The sequence below is a fragment of the Ceratotherium simum genome, chromosome 32, assembly GCF_057802395.1.
Source record: "Ceratotherium simum simum isolate JZ-2026a chromosome 32, ASM5780239v1, whole genome shotgun sequence".
Taxonomy (NCBI): Eukaryota; Metazoa; Chordata; class Mammalia; order Perissodactyla; family Rhinocerotidae; genus Ceratotherium; species Ceratotherium simum.
In genome coordinates, this window is record NC_141931.1 from 18611649 (window position 1) to 18631875 (window position 20227).

The 20227-nt window shown below is 35.1% G+C and overlaps 1 protein-coding gene across 2 annotated transcripts in view; it reads left to right on the plus strand.

The window, feature by feature from the left end:
- MINDY3 (MINDY lysine 48 deubiquitinase 3) overlaps window positions 1–20227 on the plus strand; it is an 84359-nt gene that overhangs the window by 17531 nt on the left and 46601 nt on the right. The window contains exons 5-9 of one of the 2 annotated variants that reach the window (XM_004425337.3): window positions 1804–1855; window positions 3006–3120; window positions 5798–5871; window positions 6767–6846; window positions 16285–16355. In XM_004425337.3, the coding sequence (XP_004425394.1) occupies window positions 1804–1855; window positions 3006–3120; window positions 5798–5871; window positions 6767–6846; window positions 16285–16355 (392 nt within the window). The remainder of the gene's footprint in view (window positions 1–1803; window positions 1856–3005; window positions 3121–5797; window positions 5872–6766; window positions 6847–16284; window positions 16356–20227) is intronic. The other variant, XM_087420789.1, reaches the window with a different exon arrangement.

Consider the following 20227-nt stretch of genomic DNA (forward strand, 5'->3'; position numbering starts at 1 on the left):
GCTCTAGGTTAAATGGCCTCATAATGTGTTAACTTTGGTACTTCAGTAACTAATTTAGGTGGGCATATTGTATTGAATTCCTCTCCAAAAAACATATTTTAGTAACTTTCCAATTTACTTTGCCTAATTTTAAAAGTGAACATGAAATAAAACCATATATTAAATCTGTTTTTAATACTGTATAACTTTGAAAAATTTTGTTAACTGAAAATTTGAGAATTTACCTTAGATGTTGACAAGTGAAATGAACTTACATTAAAATTTTTATTCTGTATAAAAATCTGTTTTACCTGTTCTTTCCTTTATTCCCAGCTGTGTTCTTTTTCTTGTGTTCTTTTCTTTTTATATTTTTCCACCATCCTGCCTGCTAAGCTTTTTATTTTGCTTGCCTCTTTCCTCTAAATTACGATCTTTATGTCTAGTTTTATAGTGTGTAGCCAGTAAAATTATTTAGATAATCAAGCACTGCAGAACAATTAGTACAATTTGGAAAAGGTTAGGTAGAATTTTTATTTTATCCTGAAGTTTTAAATGTGAAGTGTTTTCCCTCTTGTCAGTATTACATTCTGTACCAACATTAACTTCATTGGCTGTGTGGTGTGTATAGTTTCGGCTCTTGGTAACGCACACTTGTTTGCAGTAGTGAATACTCAGGTTCAATTTCAGTTTGTTTCCTACACCAATCAAAAGATTATTTAAATTACTCCCTTTGGACTTCTAAAGATTTTAAAAAGTAATTTGAAACATTTGAAAATTAAAACTAGACTGTGAAAGGGTAGCGTAAGTGACATTTTAAATTGTAAATCAAAAATCCTGATTTTGAATTCATAATAAATCAATTTCTTTAATTCTCTAGTGAGAAATAATATTTGAAAGGTTAGCTTTATAACATATATGTGAACATTGTGATAAATTAGAGTAGGCATTGGATTCATGTATGGTATCTTTAAAGACTTGATTTTTATGGAGCCACGAGTCTCTGGGTTCAGATCTCGGCTCTGCTGTTTATCGCTGTGTGCTCTTGGGAGGGTTCTTCCCTAAGCCTTGTGTTCCTCTTCTGTAAAATGGGAATAATAGGGTTGTTATGAGAGTTAAATGAGGTAAGACCCATAGGGCATTTAGAAAGGGGCCTGGCACTTAGTAAAGTGCTGAATAAACATTACCTTTGATTTAAATGCTTTCTTTGATTTCTTTTGATTTTGTAAAAAATTGATTATTGTACTGTATTAATAAACATAATCTAAATAAGTTACTAAAACTTCTCAACAGTTATACAAATAAATAAGGAAACAAACTTAAAGTTGTCATTGAACCTGTGTAGTTTCAAAGTGCTATGCCTTTTATACACGTTTGATTAATAATTAGGCATTAAACCTAAATATTTTATATTATAAAGGAAGAAGATTAGCTATGATGATTTTACTTGATGAAAATGGATCTATGGATTGAAAGATTATATTTAAAAGTGCAGAACAGATCTCAGTGATGTGTGAAGCACTATGATTGTCAATAATTTCTCATATTTTATAAACTATCCTAGCATAATTGAATTGAAAATAAATGTTTATTATTTAGTCACCCTTTTACATTCTCAGTATTATATCTATTTTAGTCATAATTATGGTAACTAAGATGTTGAAATATAAATTTATGTTATAGTAAAGTTGAAAATAAACTGAGAATTTTAAGGGAGTAAGGAAAGAGGGAAAAATTTGATTGCTTGAAAGTATTTACAGCCTGCTGTGTGTATCTTGTGTCATTTATTTGCCATGTGTAGTGCTGAAAAGTGTCTTTTATGTATAGCTGCCTTGGCTGTCGAAGAGCTTGGCTTTGAGCGATTTCATGCATTAATTCAGTAAGTAACATTGGAACATTTAAAATACTTATCTTATGGACACATTGCCATTTTAAGTCTGTTCACACTGTGGAAAGGTGCTTAGATTTATATGCTTGAGGATTAATTTGTTTTCAAATTTAAAAAAAAGAATAATTTGGGGGCCGGCCCAGTGGCATAGTGGTTAAATTCATGTGCTCTGCTTCAGGGCCCAGGGTTCGTGGGTTCGCATTCCGGGCACAGACTGATGCACCACTCATCAAGCCATGCTGTGGCAGCATCCCACATACAAAATGGAGGAGGCTGGGCACAGATGTTAGCTCAGAGCCAATCTTCCTCAGCAAAAAAAAAGGAAGACTGGTGACAGATGTTAGCTCAGGGCCAATCTTCCTCACAAAAAGAAATAAAGAATAGTTTGTAAATGTATACTTAAATTATTTTGATTCCTAAGTTAACTAACTACTGAAATACACTTTTTTGTAACATTAAAAGCTTTTTCATCGTTATCATGAAAAAAATCATTTTAGCTTAATGTTTCTCTGTCCTGAGTGAAAATAAAGATTTCTGGTAGGATCAGTATTCAAATTATTATTTCTTATTTGCCAGAATCGCTTTCTGTAATTTTCTTTAAAAGTGCCATATTTGCCTGAGAGCATTCAGACTTTTTATTACAAAATAAAAGGTAAGGATAGCTATGTTGATAGAATTATGGGGGCATTTGATTTGAAATATAACATTAATTTCTTTTAAAAGAAACCTCAAATTTACACCTTATCTTTGGTATTCAGATATTTCTTAAATAATTTTCAGGCTTTCAAAAGACAAAGTTTTGTTGTTCTTAAACATCTCCTAGAAGAGAACCACTTCATTCTCCAGATAACTGTATAATTATTGTAGAATTTTTCAATGCCAGACAGTTCACCTAAGAGATGAAGAGTTTCCCTGCCAAGTAGGCATTCTGTCTTAGTGATATATCTTATATAGTGACAGTTGTCAACAATAACTTTTGCTTTTAATGGCTAAATTTGTATTTGAAAATTTGAGACACTTACAAAAATCTCCTGTTTGTATGTATGTGTTTTAAATGTGTAAGACAGTTTTAAAATTTTCCCATTTATGTATGTAGTCAATCTCATCATGGTACTAATATTTAATTGTGTTTTCCCCCCAGGAGAAGGTCGTTCAGAAGTTTATCAGAATTAAAAGATGCTGTCTTGGACCAGTATTCAATGTGGGGAAACAAATTTGGAGTACTGCTTTTTCTGTATTCTGTGTTACTGACAAAGGTAAGAAGATGTTTCTTCTGGCTTTTGTTAGTTTTGAGTTTAGTACTGTTTTTCCTGCTGTGATGAGTAATTTTATTCTTGATGCTGTTTCTAAATCTCAGAATAAAAATCATTATCTTATGCTGATAATAAGGAATCAACTTCTCTTTCCTCACCACTCACTTGTCACTTAACCACCTTCAAACTTACTTTCACCCCTGATCCTATGGACTACAGAGCTTATCAATAATGTTCAAATTATTAAATGCACTCAGTTCTTCTGAATTTTATTTTCTTTCGTCTTAGTGATGTCTGGCATTTGACCCCTTCATGCCTACTGGAAACTCTCTCTGACCCCCACTCCCTTTCTTAACTTGTCTGATAAGTCCCTGTCCTAGTTCTCTTTTTATAATATCTCACGATTCCTGTTTTTCGTTTTTTTTGTTTTTTTGATAGCTTCGTTTCCTTCTTTATCTGTTGTCTCCTGCTCCTTTCTCTCCCCCTCTAAATTTTTATAATCCAGAAATTTTCAGTCCCTGTGTCCTACATGCTTCTTTCATGGGTGTTTTGTTCTCTCAGCTTACCATTATGTGGTTAATTCCAGTCTGTACACTTCCAGTCCTACCTTTCTTCCCCAAGTGCCAATCTCACATCTCTAGTAGTCAGTTAGTCTCAGTTGAGTGTCCTACCAGATTTACCATGTCTGAAATCAAACTGCTTTCACTTGACAAATATTTACTGACCATTGACTCTTTGCTAGGGACTGGACTTAAAATGTGGAATACAATTTTTTCTAGTGGTTCCTCCTCGGTGTTATAAAAAACAATTGACACATTAAAAATGACTTCCATTATGGCCGTGTTTTTTGGTGTGTGTGTGTTTGTTGTATGCACAAAGCATGATGGGAAAATAGCAAGTATGCCTAAGTTTATTTGGTGGAATCAAGCACAGACTTTTAGTAGTAGGGATCATGTGATGAAAGAGGAGAGGTTTTCTAGATGAAAAAGCTGTGGGAAGCTTTTCCAAGCAGTGGGAACAGCAAATATAAAGTCATAGTGGATTGGAGGTGTAACAACATGTTGGGAGGAACTGTAGGTAATTCAGTTTTACTGCAGCATCTTACACCAGGAGGGCAACTGTGGAGGATGAGACTGGGCACTTATGTAAAAAACATTCAGAATGTGAAGGCCCTTGCATACTGTGCGAAAAATACTTAGATTTCATCTTGCTGAAATTAGAACAAAGCAAAAATCTTGAACAAGGAAGTAACAAGATCTTTTTGTTGATAAAAGATTCCTTAAATTGGGATAAGACTTGTGCTCGAGAGAGTTAGTGTGTGGAGTATAAGATTAGAGTCAGGAAAACTAGAAAAGTGGTTATTGAAATAGGTGAACCTAAGCTAGGGCAGTGACCATGGAAATGGGAAAGAAAAGGGGCATATTTAGAAGTGTGTTTTAAATTTAGAAATTTTAAAACATTTAGGAGCACGTTTAAGAGAAAGAATCAGAAGTGTTTGGTAGCTGGTTAGATGTGGTGAATAGCAGTGATGGTGGTATCTAAGATGACTAGTTTCCTATGAGTCTGTATTGACTGTTCATTATTCTCACAGTTTTTTATGGTCAAAACTTTTGATACCTCCTCTGTCTCTTATCCTTTACAGCCAAAAAAATCATGTCTAGTTGGTCTTCCTTGAGCTGGTCTTTGAAATGATGGCCCCTCCCTCCCCAGTGATTATGTCACTCGTTCATATTATTCATTTTGGCTCTATCATAAGCTGCTTTGTATTGTTCACAAGGAAGGCAAGTGCAGGATCTCATCCCTGTATCTTCCTACAGTATTTAGGCAATCATTAAATATTTTGATTGTTGATTAATCATCTCTTTAATCCTTAGAAATGGCCTGTAATCTGACAGAAGCAATGGTTAAAGTTAGGTGAATAGCACGAGTTTGTCTTTGTCATTTTGAAGTTGATGCGGTTAAAATGCCTAGGTCTTCTTGTACTTATCCAGGATCTAGACATTTGGGGATTTGGATGCCCTTTTGGGGAATTAAAAATACCAGAAAATTGGTTTTCAAGAAAATAAGAAGCTCTTCCTGCCCTCCTAGTTTATATTTTATTTTGTCAGCACGTATTTGAATGACCAGTGTTTGTGAAAAGGCACAATCAGAAGCAAACCTTTCATTTTCTTATGTACCAGTTATACTTTTTGTGCATTTAAATGTATATCTCTGTCAACACTCATGTGTGTATGTATTTAGGACCAATAAGTTTTTTAAATGACCTAAGAAAATACATCGGATGCCTTAGCAGCTATATTAGATTTGAATTTAGTTTAGCCCAAAGTTAAATGAATATTAACTTTTATGTTAATAATTTTCTTCTCCCTTCTCTTGAAGCTTAAACATTATCTCTGTCTACCCCTTTAACCAACATACCAACGTTAGATCTATTACCCATGAGTCAATTAGAGTTCTTTATATAGAACCCATGAAAGAAAATAAAAGATATTCTTGGAAGAACTGCTTCTTACCATTATCATCTCAAATGTACCCCCACTTCAAATCTGGGTAATTCTGTGGGAGAAAAGTTACTTAAATAATTGTGTTTTATTTGTAATGTAAACTGGTCAGTTCTTAAACTACCATAATTTTCATTTTTGGTTTTTAAAATAATCCAATGAATTCTTGGTTTCTTTAGGGCATCGAAAACATAAAAAATGAAATTGAAGATGCAAGTGAACCTTTGATAGATCCTGTATATGGACATGGCAGGTAATTAGCTAAAATCTATTATCTCCTTATATGGACTTTAGTTTTTAGGAACTTGACTTAAAATACAGCACTACTGAGTCAGTTAATTTTGCTTATCGGTGTTGACAGCATAAAGTCTATGAATTTGAGGAGCTTTGTGCTTTATTAAAGCCTTGCTTGCTTTATGTATGAAATGTTAATCTCTACTTCAGGTTTATGTATGCATTGCATTTATTATGGCAAATATTTTGTTTTAAGATGACAACAGGAGGATATTTTAACAAATTCTGCTTAATTTCGTTTTTGAAATTTTTTAATAGATGAAATTTACTCGTTTTGACTTAGAAATAAGTATATCCTTACCTATTTGTAAATGTTTTCCTGCTTGAGAGAAAAGACTTTTTCCTTATTTTCCTCTGAGACCACCCTCCTTCTCAAGCTTTTTATAGCTATTTCCACTAAAATCAGTAAAACAGTGATAATTAACCAACTCTAATACGTTAGTTTTTCTCTTAGATCTTTCTGCTTCAGAGGTTAAAATTCACATATCTTCATCAAACACAAAATAATAACAATTATATATGTATTTTTAGAGGTGATTATAAATATTAAGTAAATTATCAGTCTAAGTATCATATTTTTCACCTGTTTAAATACAGTGTCTTGGATAAAGTTGTTAAATTTGTATGAATATATATAACAAGAGATACCATTGTGGTGATACACTTCGTGATACATTTAGCAAGGCTGTTCAGTTGAGTGTGTAAAATGAAAAATGTAAAGTTTTCCCTAACTTTGTTTCTTAAACAACATAATTGAACATAAGAAGTCATTACTCTATGCCTTACCATAGGGATCATTTGATTTGAAAGCTAGTTTATTTATATTTTAATTACTTTTTAATTTCTATTAATAGCCAAAGTTTAATTAACCTCCTACTGACGGGGCATGCTGTTTCTAATGTATGGGATGGTGATAGAGAATGCTCAGGAATGAGTAAGTATTTTGTTTGTTGTGTTTGCCTCTTTTATGATTACTATTTCACTAGAATACAGTTGATTATTATTCATTTATTTAATGGCTCTACATTACTTAGACGTTAAGTGCTTTGTAATAGAAGAATTCTTTACAGTTTTCAAGGCCCTATAACATGAAGAGCATAGCCTTTGGAGGCAGACAAACTTGGGTTCAAATCCCAGGTGTATGATGTAGTCTAGTTACTTAACTTCTCAAACCTTTAGTTTTCTCTAGTATAAAATTGGAATTGTAAGACTAACTTCTTTAGAAAAAGTAATAAATAGATTTCTTAGTATATATAAACCTAGTACATATTTGTCCAGTGGTATCTATATGTCTGGGTCACTATTGTATTTTGCTTAAAATTGAGAATTACAAGTATTGTGATTTAAAATATTTGCTTTGAGAGCCTAGCTGTTTTTCCTGTATTCGTTTTAATGGGCATAATTTCCTTTAAAATGCTGGGCAAATGTAATGGTATCTGAGAATTTTAAACCACCACCACCTCCATTTCTCATCTCAATTATTTCTTTCGTATTTTCACATGTTGCCAGGGACATTTGAAGTGAAACACATTTGGCCAATACATTCAGTTAAGGAAAGCTGCTGTATAGATCTGAATAAAATTCCCTTCAGCTTATTACTGGGACAGTCGAAATTCGTTTATTTACTCATACAACTTATATTAGTAACTGCTGTGTACCTTCTATTGAAGTATATAGCATGGGGACAGGAAGCTCCTGTAGTTCCTATAGTTCACAGGGAAATTTCTTTCTTCTCTAGTTAGATGAAACTGTCACCAAGTGACAGAATCAAATATTATGATTGAGAAAATAATAGTTACTACTTTTTGCTTTAATTTAAATGAGTGAATCTTCATCTTAAATTTGAATTTTTTCTTAAGCTTTAGAAATATGTATAGTTTATTAACAGATACATGAACGGATGCACTATTAAGGGGAGAAAGTCAGTAAAAATTATAGAATTTCGAAATTAAAAAGCACCATAGCACAATCCAGCGCTTCATTTTACTGTTTAAGAAGTTTAAGAACAACCCTCCCTCCCTACATTACATAACATATGCACAATTATTCACTGAGTGATGAGGTTAGAACGAGAACCTAGTTTTGCTGATTTCTGGTAAGGATCAAAATTTAAACAGTAAAATTTACAGACAAAAAAACTACAGAAGTTATCTTGCTCTATTTTTGTTTAATTGAGCCATCCTATTCTTGAACCTTCGTTCTGATTGATAGCTGAAAGCATTTAATCCTGCTGGTTGAAAGTATGTCAGTCTCCCTTGAGTAATATGCACGTTTCTCCCCACAGTCACCCACGATGGCTTCTACACAACCCCTCTTTCTTCTTACCCCCAGTGGTTTCTGGGCCCTGAGGTGTCTTATCTCATCCCAAATGATGAGGGAAGGAATATCTGGTTCTTGCTGAACTGTGGTTGAGGTGTCTCATCCCATTTGGCCTCAGTCCTTGATATGTCTGCCGTGTGCTGCAGTTCCTAACTCGTTCCCCCTGGTCTTTTGTGCATTGCTCTGGCTCTTGGTACTAGTTATCATGGTCTTTTCTTTCTATGCATTCTGCAGATGCTCCCAAGCCCTCCTACTCCCAGAACTAGAATATTCCTTCTGTCTCCCTAGGGTTTTCGTCACCCAGCCTCCCATAGGCTTTTCTTCTTGCCATGAAGTTCTTACTTCCTTTACAGAATATTAGTCAGTTATCCAAGTTTTGGTTCTTGATATGTACAAATTCATCCTTTTCTGTTTCTTGAAATCTTAGCTTTCAAAGCTGTTGTCTTGCTGTGGATTTTTTTTTAAGTATGGTTTAATAATCAAACTAAGCAATGACTTTGAAATAATTATCTTGGAAAAGGAAATAGGCTGGGTTGCATTATCTCTAAATCTTTAGGAATGTTGACTTGAAGTTGAATCTTATTTCAGTCACCAAACTTAAAATAAAAATCCATACATTTGTTTAGTATTTACTGGATGTTTTTCTGCTCTGACAGCATGGGAGGAGGTTGTAATATATATAACCTACGAAGAAAAATTATAATTAAAGAGTTACTAGTTTTAAAATCCTTAGACAAGCCACTTTACTTCTCTTGGCTTCAGTTTCCTTATTTATAAAATATGGAGGTAATGCCTGCCTCTAAGGGATATTGTGAAGATTAAGACCAAATTTCTAAATTGCCTAAACTGGCCGATAGGAAGAATTCAGTTTTCCCTCAAAAGTGTACACACCTAGTTCACGGAAACAAGAAGATGCACACAAGTAACTATAATGCAAGGTGAAATGAACCATGTTGAAATAAAGTATTACAGAAGTTCAGAGGAAGGAGAAGACTTTTCCTATTAAGTTTATGTTAGGGTAAATGGAGAGACTAAAGTAGGAGTTAACATTTTAGTGGGGCCAGATGGAACGAGGAAGACAGCATTTTGGGAAAAATACAGGTTGTGTTTAGGGGCAAGGAGGCAGATAAGTCTGATTGGAGCAGTGGTTCTTAATCCTGACTACACCTTATCACTTGGGGAACTTGAAAATATGTCACTGTTTAGGCCCCAGCTGAGAATAAAAAATGAAAATCTCTAGGTGGTGGGGCCTGAGCATGATCATTTTAAAATTACCCCTAGGTGATTCTGATATGCAGCCAGGTTTGAGAACCAGTGGGTAAGAGCATTGGATCTGTGAAGGAGACTAGTAAGAGGTAAGATCATAAACATAGGGTTGGGTAGGAACACAGAGGATCTTGAGTACTAGGAAGTTTAAATTTTAGTTAGCAAGCATCAGGAGGAGAGTCCTTGAAGGCATTTGAACAGAGCAATAACATAAGACTTATAAGAACATTAATCTGTCAGTTTGTAGAATGTAGTGGAGTGGGATAATGAGTGGAAAGCTATAGCACATGGTCTAGACAGGTGAGAGGGAGTGAGGTGAAAATAGGCACGGCAAAGGAAAAAGAAGAGAGCAGCTAGCATTTACATACTTGTGCTAAGCAGTGTGTTTTGGATATGTATCTTCTTAACCTCAGTATATAGTCACGAAAACTGAGGCTCAGATAATTTAGTAATTTGCCCATCGTCAAACAGCAGAGGCATAAACTGCTTTTGACCAAACCCAAGTCCTATGCTCCTTCATCCACAGCACATTCTCCTGCTGTACCACTTTGCCTCTGTGAGAGAGAGCACAGAGAAGTAAAATCTGTAGAATTCAGCAACTAATTAGACATGTGAGGGTAAGGTACAAATAACTGTAGGTTTTCAAATAAAGCTTATTGAATAAGTGAGCATGTGAAAGAAACATCATGGCAAGTTGACTTGAAGTCACTGTATGTTTTGGTGGCTGAAAAAACAATCTTCGTCCTCAAGTATTTTGTTTTCTTTAAAGAACAGTTACAACTATTGATGATTGTTAAGAATACTCGTTATGCAGCAGTGGCAAACATTTATTTAACAATGCCAAGCACTGTTCTTAGTACTTAATAACTATCTTTTGTTTTCCATTTACTTACTTCATTCTTATAACTACTCAGAAAGTCATAGAATAGAGGAAACAAAAGCACAGAGTGGTTAAGTATCCTGCTTCACACAGCTTAGTAAATAGCAGAGCTGAGATTTTAAGCATAGTAGTCTGATTCCATACAACCAGATAGTAATCATTATAATATACTGCCTCTTAACCTACACTTAACAGAGTCATGAGTGTGATAATAAATATGTGAGATGATGTGGAAGAGGCATATCTTACTAAATTTCACAGTAGCCCTGCGAGAGAGTTATTTGCCTCATTCATAGAGAAAAGCTGAGATTGAGAGTTTAATCCAAAGATTCTTGTCCATGATATAGAATTAGTGAATGAGCCGTTGCTGTATATCTCGTTCTAGGAGAATGAGTACTAAGAATAAGCTATGAATTTAGCAATTAGCAAGGACTTTGCTTTAGAAGAGCAATTGAGATAGAAGCCAGATTATGAGGAGTACATATTTTAGCAATGTAAGCAAGGAAATTTTTCTGGCGAAAGGCTGGAAAGAGAGGAGTCTATTGCCTGGTCATAGCAAGGCTAAGAGATGATATACATAGGTTTTGTTTTAAGGGATAGAAGTCACCTAAATTGTTTGTCAGCCAAGGGAAAGGAATTGTTTTTAATAGAAGAGGTAGTCAATTTGGGTCAAGAGTAACAGTAACCTTGGAAAGATGCACAGTTCTTCTAAAACATATAGAACGAGTGTGTTGAAAAAAGAAAAAGGCATTTTCAAGTGTGATAGATTTAAATTGGGAGAACTCTTGAGATTTTGAAGTCTGCTGAGAATGAGTGGACAGAGGTATGTTAGAGGCGTATAAAGGAGAGAAAGGGTTTGAATTGACTGCTTTAAGAAGGAATATAAAAAGGGATTATGAGAGAAATTTTTAAATATGAAATCAGCAGTAAGAGTTGAGATGAGGTTATAGAATTATTTAGTGTGGATCCAACCAGGAAACCTTTGGTTAGGTTTTTTCCTAACAATAATTGTCAATCTGGCAGTGGGAGAGAAAATGAATATTATGTATTATCCAGGAAAGGCCAGAAGTTTCAATGAGAGATAAATGGGGTAGTTTCTTACCTTTATTTATTAAGGATATCCATGCTTGATCTGTCATATTTATAATAAACATATTTTTTTCCCAGTTTGTCTTTTGCCTTTAGTTTACTTATGGTGAACATTTAAATTGTTACCATTTTTGGCTGTTACAAACAATGCTGCAGAGAACGTTTTTGTATGTAAGTCTTTCTATACATAGTCAAGTATTCCTATAGGATAGATTTCTAAAAGTAGAATTGTGTTAAAAATTTAGGCATCTATTAATTTTTTTACTAATAGCTTTATTGAGATATAATTCGCATACCATACTACTCTCCCATTTACAATGTAGAATTCAGTGGTTTTTAGTATGTTCTTAGAGTTGTGCAGCCATCACCACATCAATTTTAGAACCTTTTTGTCATCCCAAAAAGAACCTGTGTACCCATTAGCAGTCACTCCCCATAATTTCCTCCTCCTCCGCCCCTCCCAACCATTAGTCTACTCTCTGTCTCTATAGATTTGCCTTTTCTGGACATTTCTTAGAAATAGAATTATATGATATCTGGTCTTCTGTGACTGGCTTCTTTCATTTAGCATGTTTTCAAGGTTCATCCATGTTTTAGCGTGTAATAGCACTTCACTCCTTTTTATTGATGAATAATATCCCGTTGTATGGATAGACCACATTTTGTTTATTCATTCATCAATTGATGGGCTTTCCACTTGGCCATGATGAATAATGCAGTTAGGAACATTTACGTACAAATTTTTGTGAAGATATATGTTTTCATTTTTCTTTGGTATCTACGTAGGAGTGAAAATCCTCGGTCATGATAGCTCTCTGTTTAACCTTTTGAGAAACACTTGTTAAACTTTGACAGATAATGCCAAATTACCTTCTGAAATTTTCTTTACCAACTGGAAAACTATAAACTTACACTTCCAACAGTGTGGAAGAGTTCCTATTGTTCTGCATCCTGGCCAACACTCAGCACTATCCTTCTATAATATTTTGTCCGTTTATTGACAAGTGACAGTCTGTTTTAATTCACATTTCTCTGATTCCTAGCGAGCCTGCACTTGATCATCTTTTCATGTGTTTGTCAGCTTTTAGTATTTCTTCTTCTGGGAATTGCCTCTTTCTATCCTTTTGGATTTTTTAAATTTTTTGAAGAACCTCCATACCGTTTTCCATAACAGCTACACCGTTTTACATTCCCCCCAGCAGTGTACAAGGGTTCTAATTTCTACACGTCCTCACCAACACATACCTTTTGTCTTTTTGATAATGGCCATCCTGACAGTTGTGAGGTGATATCTCATTGTGGTTTTGATTTGCAGTCTGATGATTAGTGATGTTGAGCATCTTTTCATATGCTGTTGGCCTTTTGTATGTGTTCTTTGGAGAAATGTCTGTTCAAATCCTTTGCCCAGTTTTTAATTGGGTTATTTGTTTTTTTGCAACTGAGTTGTAGGAGTTGCTCATATATTTTGGATATTAACCTCTTATCAGATACATGGTTTGCAGAGAGAATCTGGTCTTCATCTTCGTATTCCCTGTGGTATCTTTTGTATTCCTGCACTATGCTTAGCAATTGCTCATTTCAATACTTGGCATTCAGGGTGTATTTGTTAAATAAATGTAATGCAGTTATCTGGTTTCCAAGTCAGCATCAAATTCAAAAGGCCCAAGAGGATTTCTGTAGACACCCTGACAGAAGCGAGAAGTGACAGTGACACGTAGAGGAGAAGAGCATAAAAAGGCAAATTCAGGAATATAGAACTCTGCATATATATGCGGTCTCACTGACTGAAGCAGATAAGAGTTGATAGGGAGTGATCATGATTAATCTTAAGTGCTAGGCTAAGAAAACAAAGTTAGACAGAAAATTCTAAAATATAATGACATAATAGAATTTTCTGCCAATGTAAATAGATTTCTTTGAGACTTATTGAGAAAAGTTTCATACAAGTAAATTCTGTAGATTGTAATGTGTGAGAATATTATAGCCTGACTATAATTACAACTTTGTACAATAATAAATATTCTTAATGATGTACTTTAGCTATCAAAAGAAGATAAAAATTTTCAGTATATATTCTAAGGAAATAGGAGGAATACATTTTTAAAATATTACTATCCAAACTATATGCCTAAACATGTGACTGCTGACCTGACCTGAATAATTCATTACCCAAATACTATGAACAGCTAATTTGCTATATTTAGTAGCATGATGTTATAAATATACTAATCTAGACATTTGTTTAAAATTCCAAGGAAATAGATGATGTAGTATCTAATCGTAACACTAGGTGGTGGTAACTGATTTTAGAAATTAAAGTGTGAAAATGTTTCTCAACATATATATTCTTCTTTGAACATGAAAACATTTAGTGCTGCTTATGTTTCAGCAGGAACAGGAGGGAAAAATTTGCAAGGCTATAGAGTACCATTTCTGCTTATTTGGACTGCTCACCCCTACTCCCTCTTTTTCCTTTGAATGCTCCAATCCAATGATTCTCAAATTTTTTTGAGAATCCCTTTATACTCTTAAAAATTATTGAGGATCCCAAAAAGCTTTTACTTATAGAGGTTATAAGCAAATAATGATCAATATTTTTCTTGTTAGAAATTGACTGAGAAATTTTAAAAGAGGTATTCATTTTAGGAAAAAACAATATACCCATTACTTGTTAATATAACTTTTTGTTGTTCAGGAAGATTCACCCTGAGCTAACATCTGTTGCCAGTCTTCCTCTTTTTTTTTTTTTGCTTGAGGAAGATTAGCCCTGAGCTATCATCTGTGCCAGTCTTCCTCTATTTTGTATGTGGATCACTGCCACAGTATAGCTGACAAGTGGTGTAGGTCTGCACCCGGGATCCGAACCCGCGAACCTGGGCCACCGAAGTAGAGCGCGCTGAACTTAACCACTGCACCACAGGGCCGGCCCCTTAATATAAATTTTTTAATAAAAAATAACTATTTTCCATAAGAAGAAAAGAATTAAGAAGAGTGACATTGTTTTAAATTTTTGCAAATCTCTTTAATGTCTAGGTTATTAATAAATAGCTGGATTCACATATCTGTTTATAGATTCAATCTGTTGGGATATAACATATCATTTAGCCTCTGGAAAACTGCACTCTACACTCATGAGAGAGTAAGAGTAAAAAAGGCAATTAACATCTTTTTATGAAAATCATTTTGATCTTTAAAATGGTCTCATGGACCCCTGAGAATCCTAAACCACAATTTGAGAACTATTGCTATACCTCTTCTGTGCCTGTAAGAAGCTAGTAAAAAACGACAAACTATATGTATACGGCCTTCTATTAATTTTGAATTTACAAATCCAAAAGGTTAAACCATCAATTCTTGGCTTACACCATCTGGTTGTTGTACTTAAGGATACATAGTAAAATATTTACAACAAAAATGACAAAGTTGATATTATTACACTAATTGATAAGGGAAACAAAATATCCTAATAGAAAAATGGACAAAACATGACCATATGATAAAAAAGGATGCAAAGTTATATATTCATTGTGTTTACAGTGAACATAATTTTTAACCAGAAAAGGATGCTTTTTAGAAATATGTATGCACCCAAATTATTATTATAGTTCTATTTACTATACATTAGCTAAAAGCTGTAGTCTGTGAAAAGACTTCATTATCATCACAATTACATCTCTGTTGTGAAATAATCTCTTGTCTTTTCATTTTCTATGCCTTACCTTATCTTATCCACACCATGATGTCAACTCTCATCTCTATGCTGATGATTCCCAAAGCTCTATATCCAACGCTGCATCTCTGCCCTGTGTTCCTGAGCCTTACTTCCAGTTGTGTATCCTTCTCTAGCTAGAAGTCCTAAAGGCTCCTCAATTCCAGCTTGTCTAAAACCAAACTCATTCTCTCTTCATATCACTCTAGAACCTACTTCTTCTTAATTCTTTCTTTTAGTTAATCACCATTTATCAGGTTCCCCAGCCTAGAAACCTTTAAGGAAGCTTTGACCGATTCTTCACCCCTTAAACACATTGATTTTTCATACCTCTTTGCTGTTTCCTCTGCCTTGAATTTTCTTCTTATCCTCTTCTTGGCCTGGAAAATTCCTACATATACTTCAAGATTCAACTGATATGTTACCACTTCTCTACATCTTCCCTGACACAGTAAGCAGATGCTCTTACTGTAAGTTGTAGAGAGAGAGAGAGAGAGTGTGTGTGTGTGTGTGTGTGTAAACAGAGAGAGAGCACACCTTTATCATTTGTCTCCCCTGATAAACTCTTAGCCTTTGGAAGGCAGATACCATGTTCTATTTGTCTTTATTTCCCCAGTCTTAAGCACACTGCCTATGTTTCTTTAAGGAGAGAGGGATGGTACCAAATGTCCATGTTTTAAGTATTGTGCAGGTAGGTTCACTGCTACCCAATGATAAATTTTACATATTATGATTAGCATATACATTTGTTTTTTTTAGTCAAAGTGAATTCAAGTTAGCCATTTTGCATGGATATTATTAAGTGTCTTTATCTTCTTCTATTTTTGCCAACAATTCCTTGGTCAGGAAAAATGCCTTCATTTAAAAAAAGTTAACATTGATGTGTCACATTACTCACCACAAACCTGATCTAATGACGTTTTATAATGAGTAGCACTATAGTGATGACTTGATATGATCTCTTAACGCTGCTAGGTTTTCAAGTATAGTTTTGGATAAAAGTAAAGCTTTTGGTGTAGAATATATATATATATACACACATATATATTTACACATAAGTACTTTTCAGATTTATATATACCAATGCAATGCTAACTTTTTTTTTCCAGAACTTCTTGGTATACACGAACAAGCAGCTGTAGGATTTTTAACGTTAATGGAAGCTTTAAGATACTGTAAGGTAAGTTGATTTTTAAGGCACTTTGAGTGTTTTTTATTCCCCTGTCCAGTGTTGTAGATAGTAGTTTTCTTCTGTGACAACATATTTTAGGCTACTCCTATTACTATCTACTCTCTTTAGTTCTTTTGCTGATTTCGCTTCCTAAACTGAGAGGCTTATTAAGGGTAGAGTTAAGCTGGCTGGTCATGCTAAGTTTCCTATTTTTGAGGTTTGTTCCTTTTTGAGGGTGGGGGGCAGAACCCAGTACAAAATCATTTATCAAGAGAGAGACATCTATTACTGAATATAAATATATTTTTTGGTAAACTGAGGGAAAATAATGTACTGTTTCTTCCTCACTAACTAAGTATGCTTCACTGAAACAACTGGTAATACTTTATCAGGCAAAGAAAAAAAATTTGCGAAATGTCTGAAATTCTAACTTTTGTCTATTCCGTCTGAAAAATGATTTCACACTAAAAAAATAAATTCCAAGCATTTCACAGCATTAAACTCTTTAACACATGTGCTAGGGTTAGGAACTGCCATGAAACTCTGATTTATTGCTATATATTTCATTGCTTTCCTACACAATCTGAAATAACTATTGGATATTCCAAATAGTTTTAAATAGGTTTAAATCATTAATGTTTTGCACTTAATAAGGTACCCTGATTTTGGAGAAAGAAAGAAGTAGATCTAATTTTCTTTCCCATTTTAAGATGGTGGTTCCATAGCAGTGGTTGTGGGGGTGGTGGTGATTTTTAGTGACAAGACCAGTGTCTTGCCCTCTTTCTTTCTTTCCTTTTTTTTTTCTTTTCTTTTTACCAGACAGCATTCTTCTTTCATGACAACACTTGGACAGGAGGGTGATATGGCTATGGTAATCAAGTAGGTTTCATCCTGCCTTTATTCATTACTAGTGATCATATTGTTAAACAGTAGCAACTCTTTTATTTTCAGTGACTTCAATTACATAAGCTAAAGCTATGCTGAGGCAGTCTGGTGACCAGAGAATCAAGCTGCATCCCCTTCCCCCCAACACACACACAAACACTCATATATCCTAAAAGTGTGTGTGCGCACAAAAAAATGGTAACTATATGGGGTGATGGATATGTTAATTAGCTTGATTGTGGTGATCTTTTCACAGTGTATCAAAACGTCAAGTTGTACCCATTACATACATACAATTTTTATATGTCAAAGCTATTTCAGTAGAGCTGATAAACAAAAAAAAAGAGTGTGTGTGTTTTGCAGGAGGATAGGATGTGGAGATTATATATTTTGAAATCTTCACCATGTGGCCTGCAAGGCCCTGATAATCTGGATTCTCTCTGTCCCTGCATTGCTCCCTCCATTGCTGTGCTTCAGCCAGTTTCTCGGGTCTCCTGTCAATTTCTCAAACATGCCACACCGTTTCCTGCGTGATAGGCCTTCGCACCTGCTAACCTTTCTGCCTGGAATACTCCAGCTCTTATATGGATGGCTCATTCTCCCCTTCAGGTCCTACTTCAAATGGTGCCTCCAAGACGCTTTCTTTGATTGTTCCCTCAGTGACTCTTTTTCACATTATTTCATAGGAATAATCACTCTATAATGATCGTTTTTTTAAATTATTTATTTTTTTAATCTTGAATTTGTTTTCTGTTGTCATCCCTAGTGGAATATAGGCTCTTTGAAGACAGGCACATTGTCATCTGGGTACATATTAGATGCTCAATAAATATTTGTTGAATGAATGAATGGATAATTTCACCAGAATCGTAAGCTTTCCTAAGTGTGTGCTTTTGCTTTTCTTTTACTGTTAGGTAGAACAAGGGAATGTCTGTTTTCCCCCCGAGATCTTAGTGGGAAGGCAGTAGCTGTTGTATATTCTCCTTTTACATGTTGCTCTAGTGTTCTGCCAGTAACTGTGGTGTTTTGTAAGATTTAAAGATTCTTTTAGTGGTGGGATCAACACACTGATACTTGGATAGATGAGAGGCAGAACTCTGTTACTTCCAGCTCCAAACGAGAGAGGCCTACCAGACAGGGCCAAAGAGGGGGTTACACCTGAGCCCAGGGCAACAGCAGGCTGCAGCTGCGGGAGGTAGCTTGTATATGGGAAGTGGGGTGGAGTTAGCTAGGTTTCCTGGGCTCCCTGTGGATTGGCTAATTTGAATAGTTTCTGTGAGCTCTGGGGCTTAGGGTCCCTCCCTGGTCATCTGGTACCTGGCTCAAAAGCAATTAAGGTAATGCCTAGTGACCTGGAGTGTGGGAGGCCCGGATGGGAAGTGGTTGGGGTATGGACTTAATCAGCCTTCTTTTTTAAGGGAACTGACCAGCCTCTAGCCAGGGCCCCCAAACTGAGTCAAGACAGCATTTTCTTTAAAAAAAAAACTATGTTACACTGTGCTGTTCATCTGAATATAACTGTAGATAGCCTCCTGAAAATCTACATACATTTACTTTTCACCAGATGTTTAGAGCAGTGGCATTAAGGAAATGATTGTGTTTGTATTAGTTTTGTAAATCTAAACATTTCCCTATTCTTTGTGTAGCAAATTGCCTTTAGAAATGAAATTAACATCTTCATATCATTTTGACCATGTGTGCTCATTAATACAAATAGAATAATATTTCTCTCTCTTCCTCTCTCTATGTATATACACACATACACACAAACACACAAAGAAGAAAGTGGTTCCGAGTGCTTTTGACTGTGCCCTTTTTTAATAGATAATATAGCTCACACACCGTCAAATTTACCATTTTGAAGTATACAATTCGGTGGTTTTCCTTATATTCACAGGGCTGTGCAACTGTCACCCCTATCTAATTTCAGAATGTTTTCTTCTCCCAAAAAGATCCTCTAAACTCATTAGCAGTCACTTCCCCCCTCATCCTCAGCCCCTGGCAACTTTCTGTCTCTGTGGTTTTGCCTGTTCTGGACATTTCATATGAATGGAATCATACAATATGTGGCTTTTTGTGTCTGGCTTCTTTCACTTACAATAATGGTTTTAATGTTCATACGTGTTTTACCATGTATTAGTACTTCATTCCTTCTTATGACCAAATACTCTGTTGTATGATATATCAGTTTTGTTTATCTGTCCATCAGCTGATGAACATTTGGGTTGTTTATGCTTTTTGGCTATCATGAATAATACTGCTATGAACATTTGTGTATAAGTTTTTAGTAAACACGTTTTCATTTCTCTTGGGTGTATACCCAGGAGTGAAATTGCTTGGTCACATGGTAATTCTATGCTTAACTTCTTGAGGAACTGTCAAACTGTTTTCCAAAGTGGTTGCAATATTTGTGCACTCTTTTTTTTTTTTTTTTTGTGAGGAAGATCAGCCCTGAGCTAACATCCATGCCAATCCTCCTCTTTTTGCTGAGGAAGACTGGCCCTGGGCTAACATCCATGCCCATCTTCCTCCACTTTATATGGGACACCGCCACAGCATGGCCTGACAAGCGGGGCGCGCCCAGGATCTGAACCAGCGAACCCCGGGCCACCGCAGTGGAGCGCGCGCACTTAACCGCTTGTGCCACCAGGCCGGTCCCTTGTGCACTCTTTATTTATTTATTTTTATTATTATAAAACAGTTCATGAGTTCAGCATTCATTTATCCTTTGATATCCTAAATTATCCTACTTTATGTAGTCTTATCCTGATCTTTTACTTCAACCTTAATTTAAATACATACACACACATGCTTTTTCTAAAAGAGAAATTATACATCTAAACTTTTCACCACAAGAGGCAGTGTGATATAATGCAAAGCCACCAGGTTAGAGCTCAGCAAACCTGAGTTTTCATTCCAGCATTGTACTAGTTAGCTGTTTGAATTCAGACATGGCACCGATCCTATGTATTTCTCAGTTTCCTTACGTAACGTTG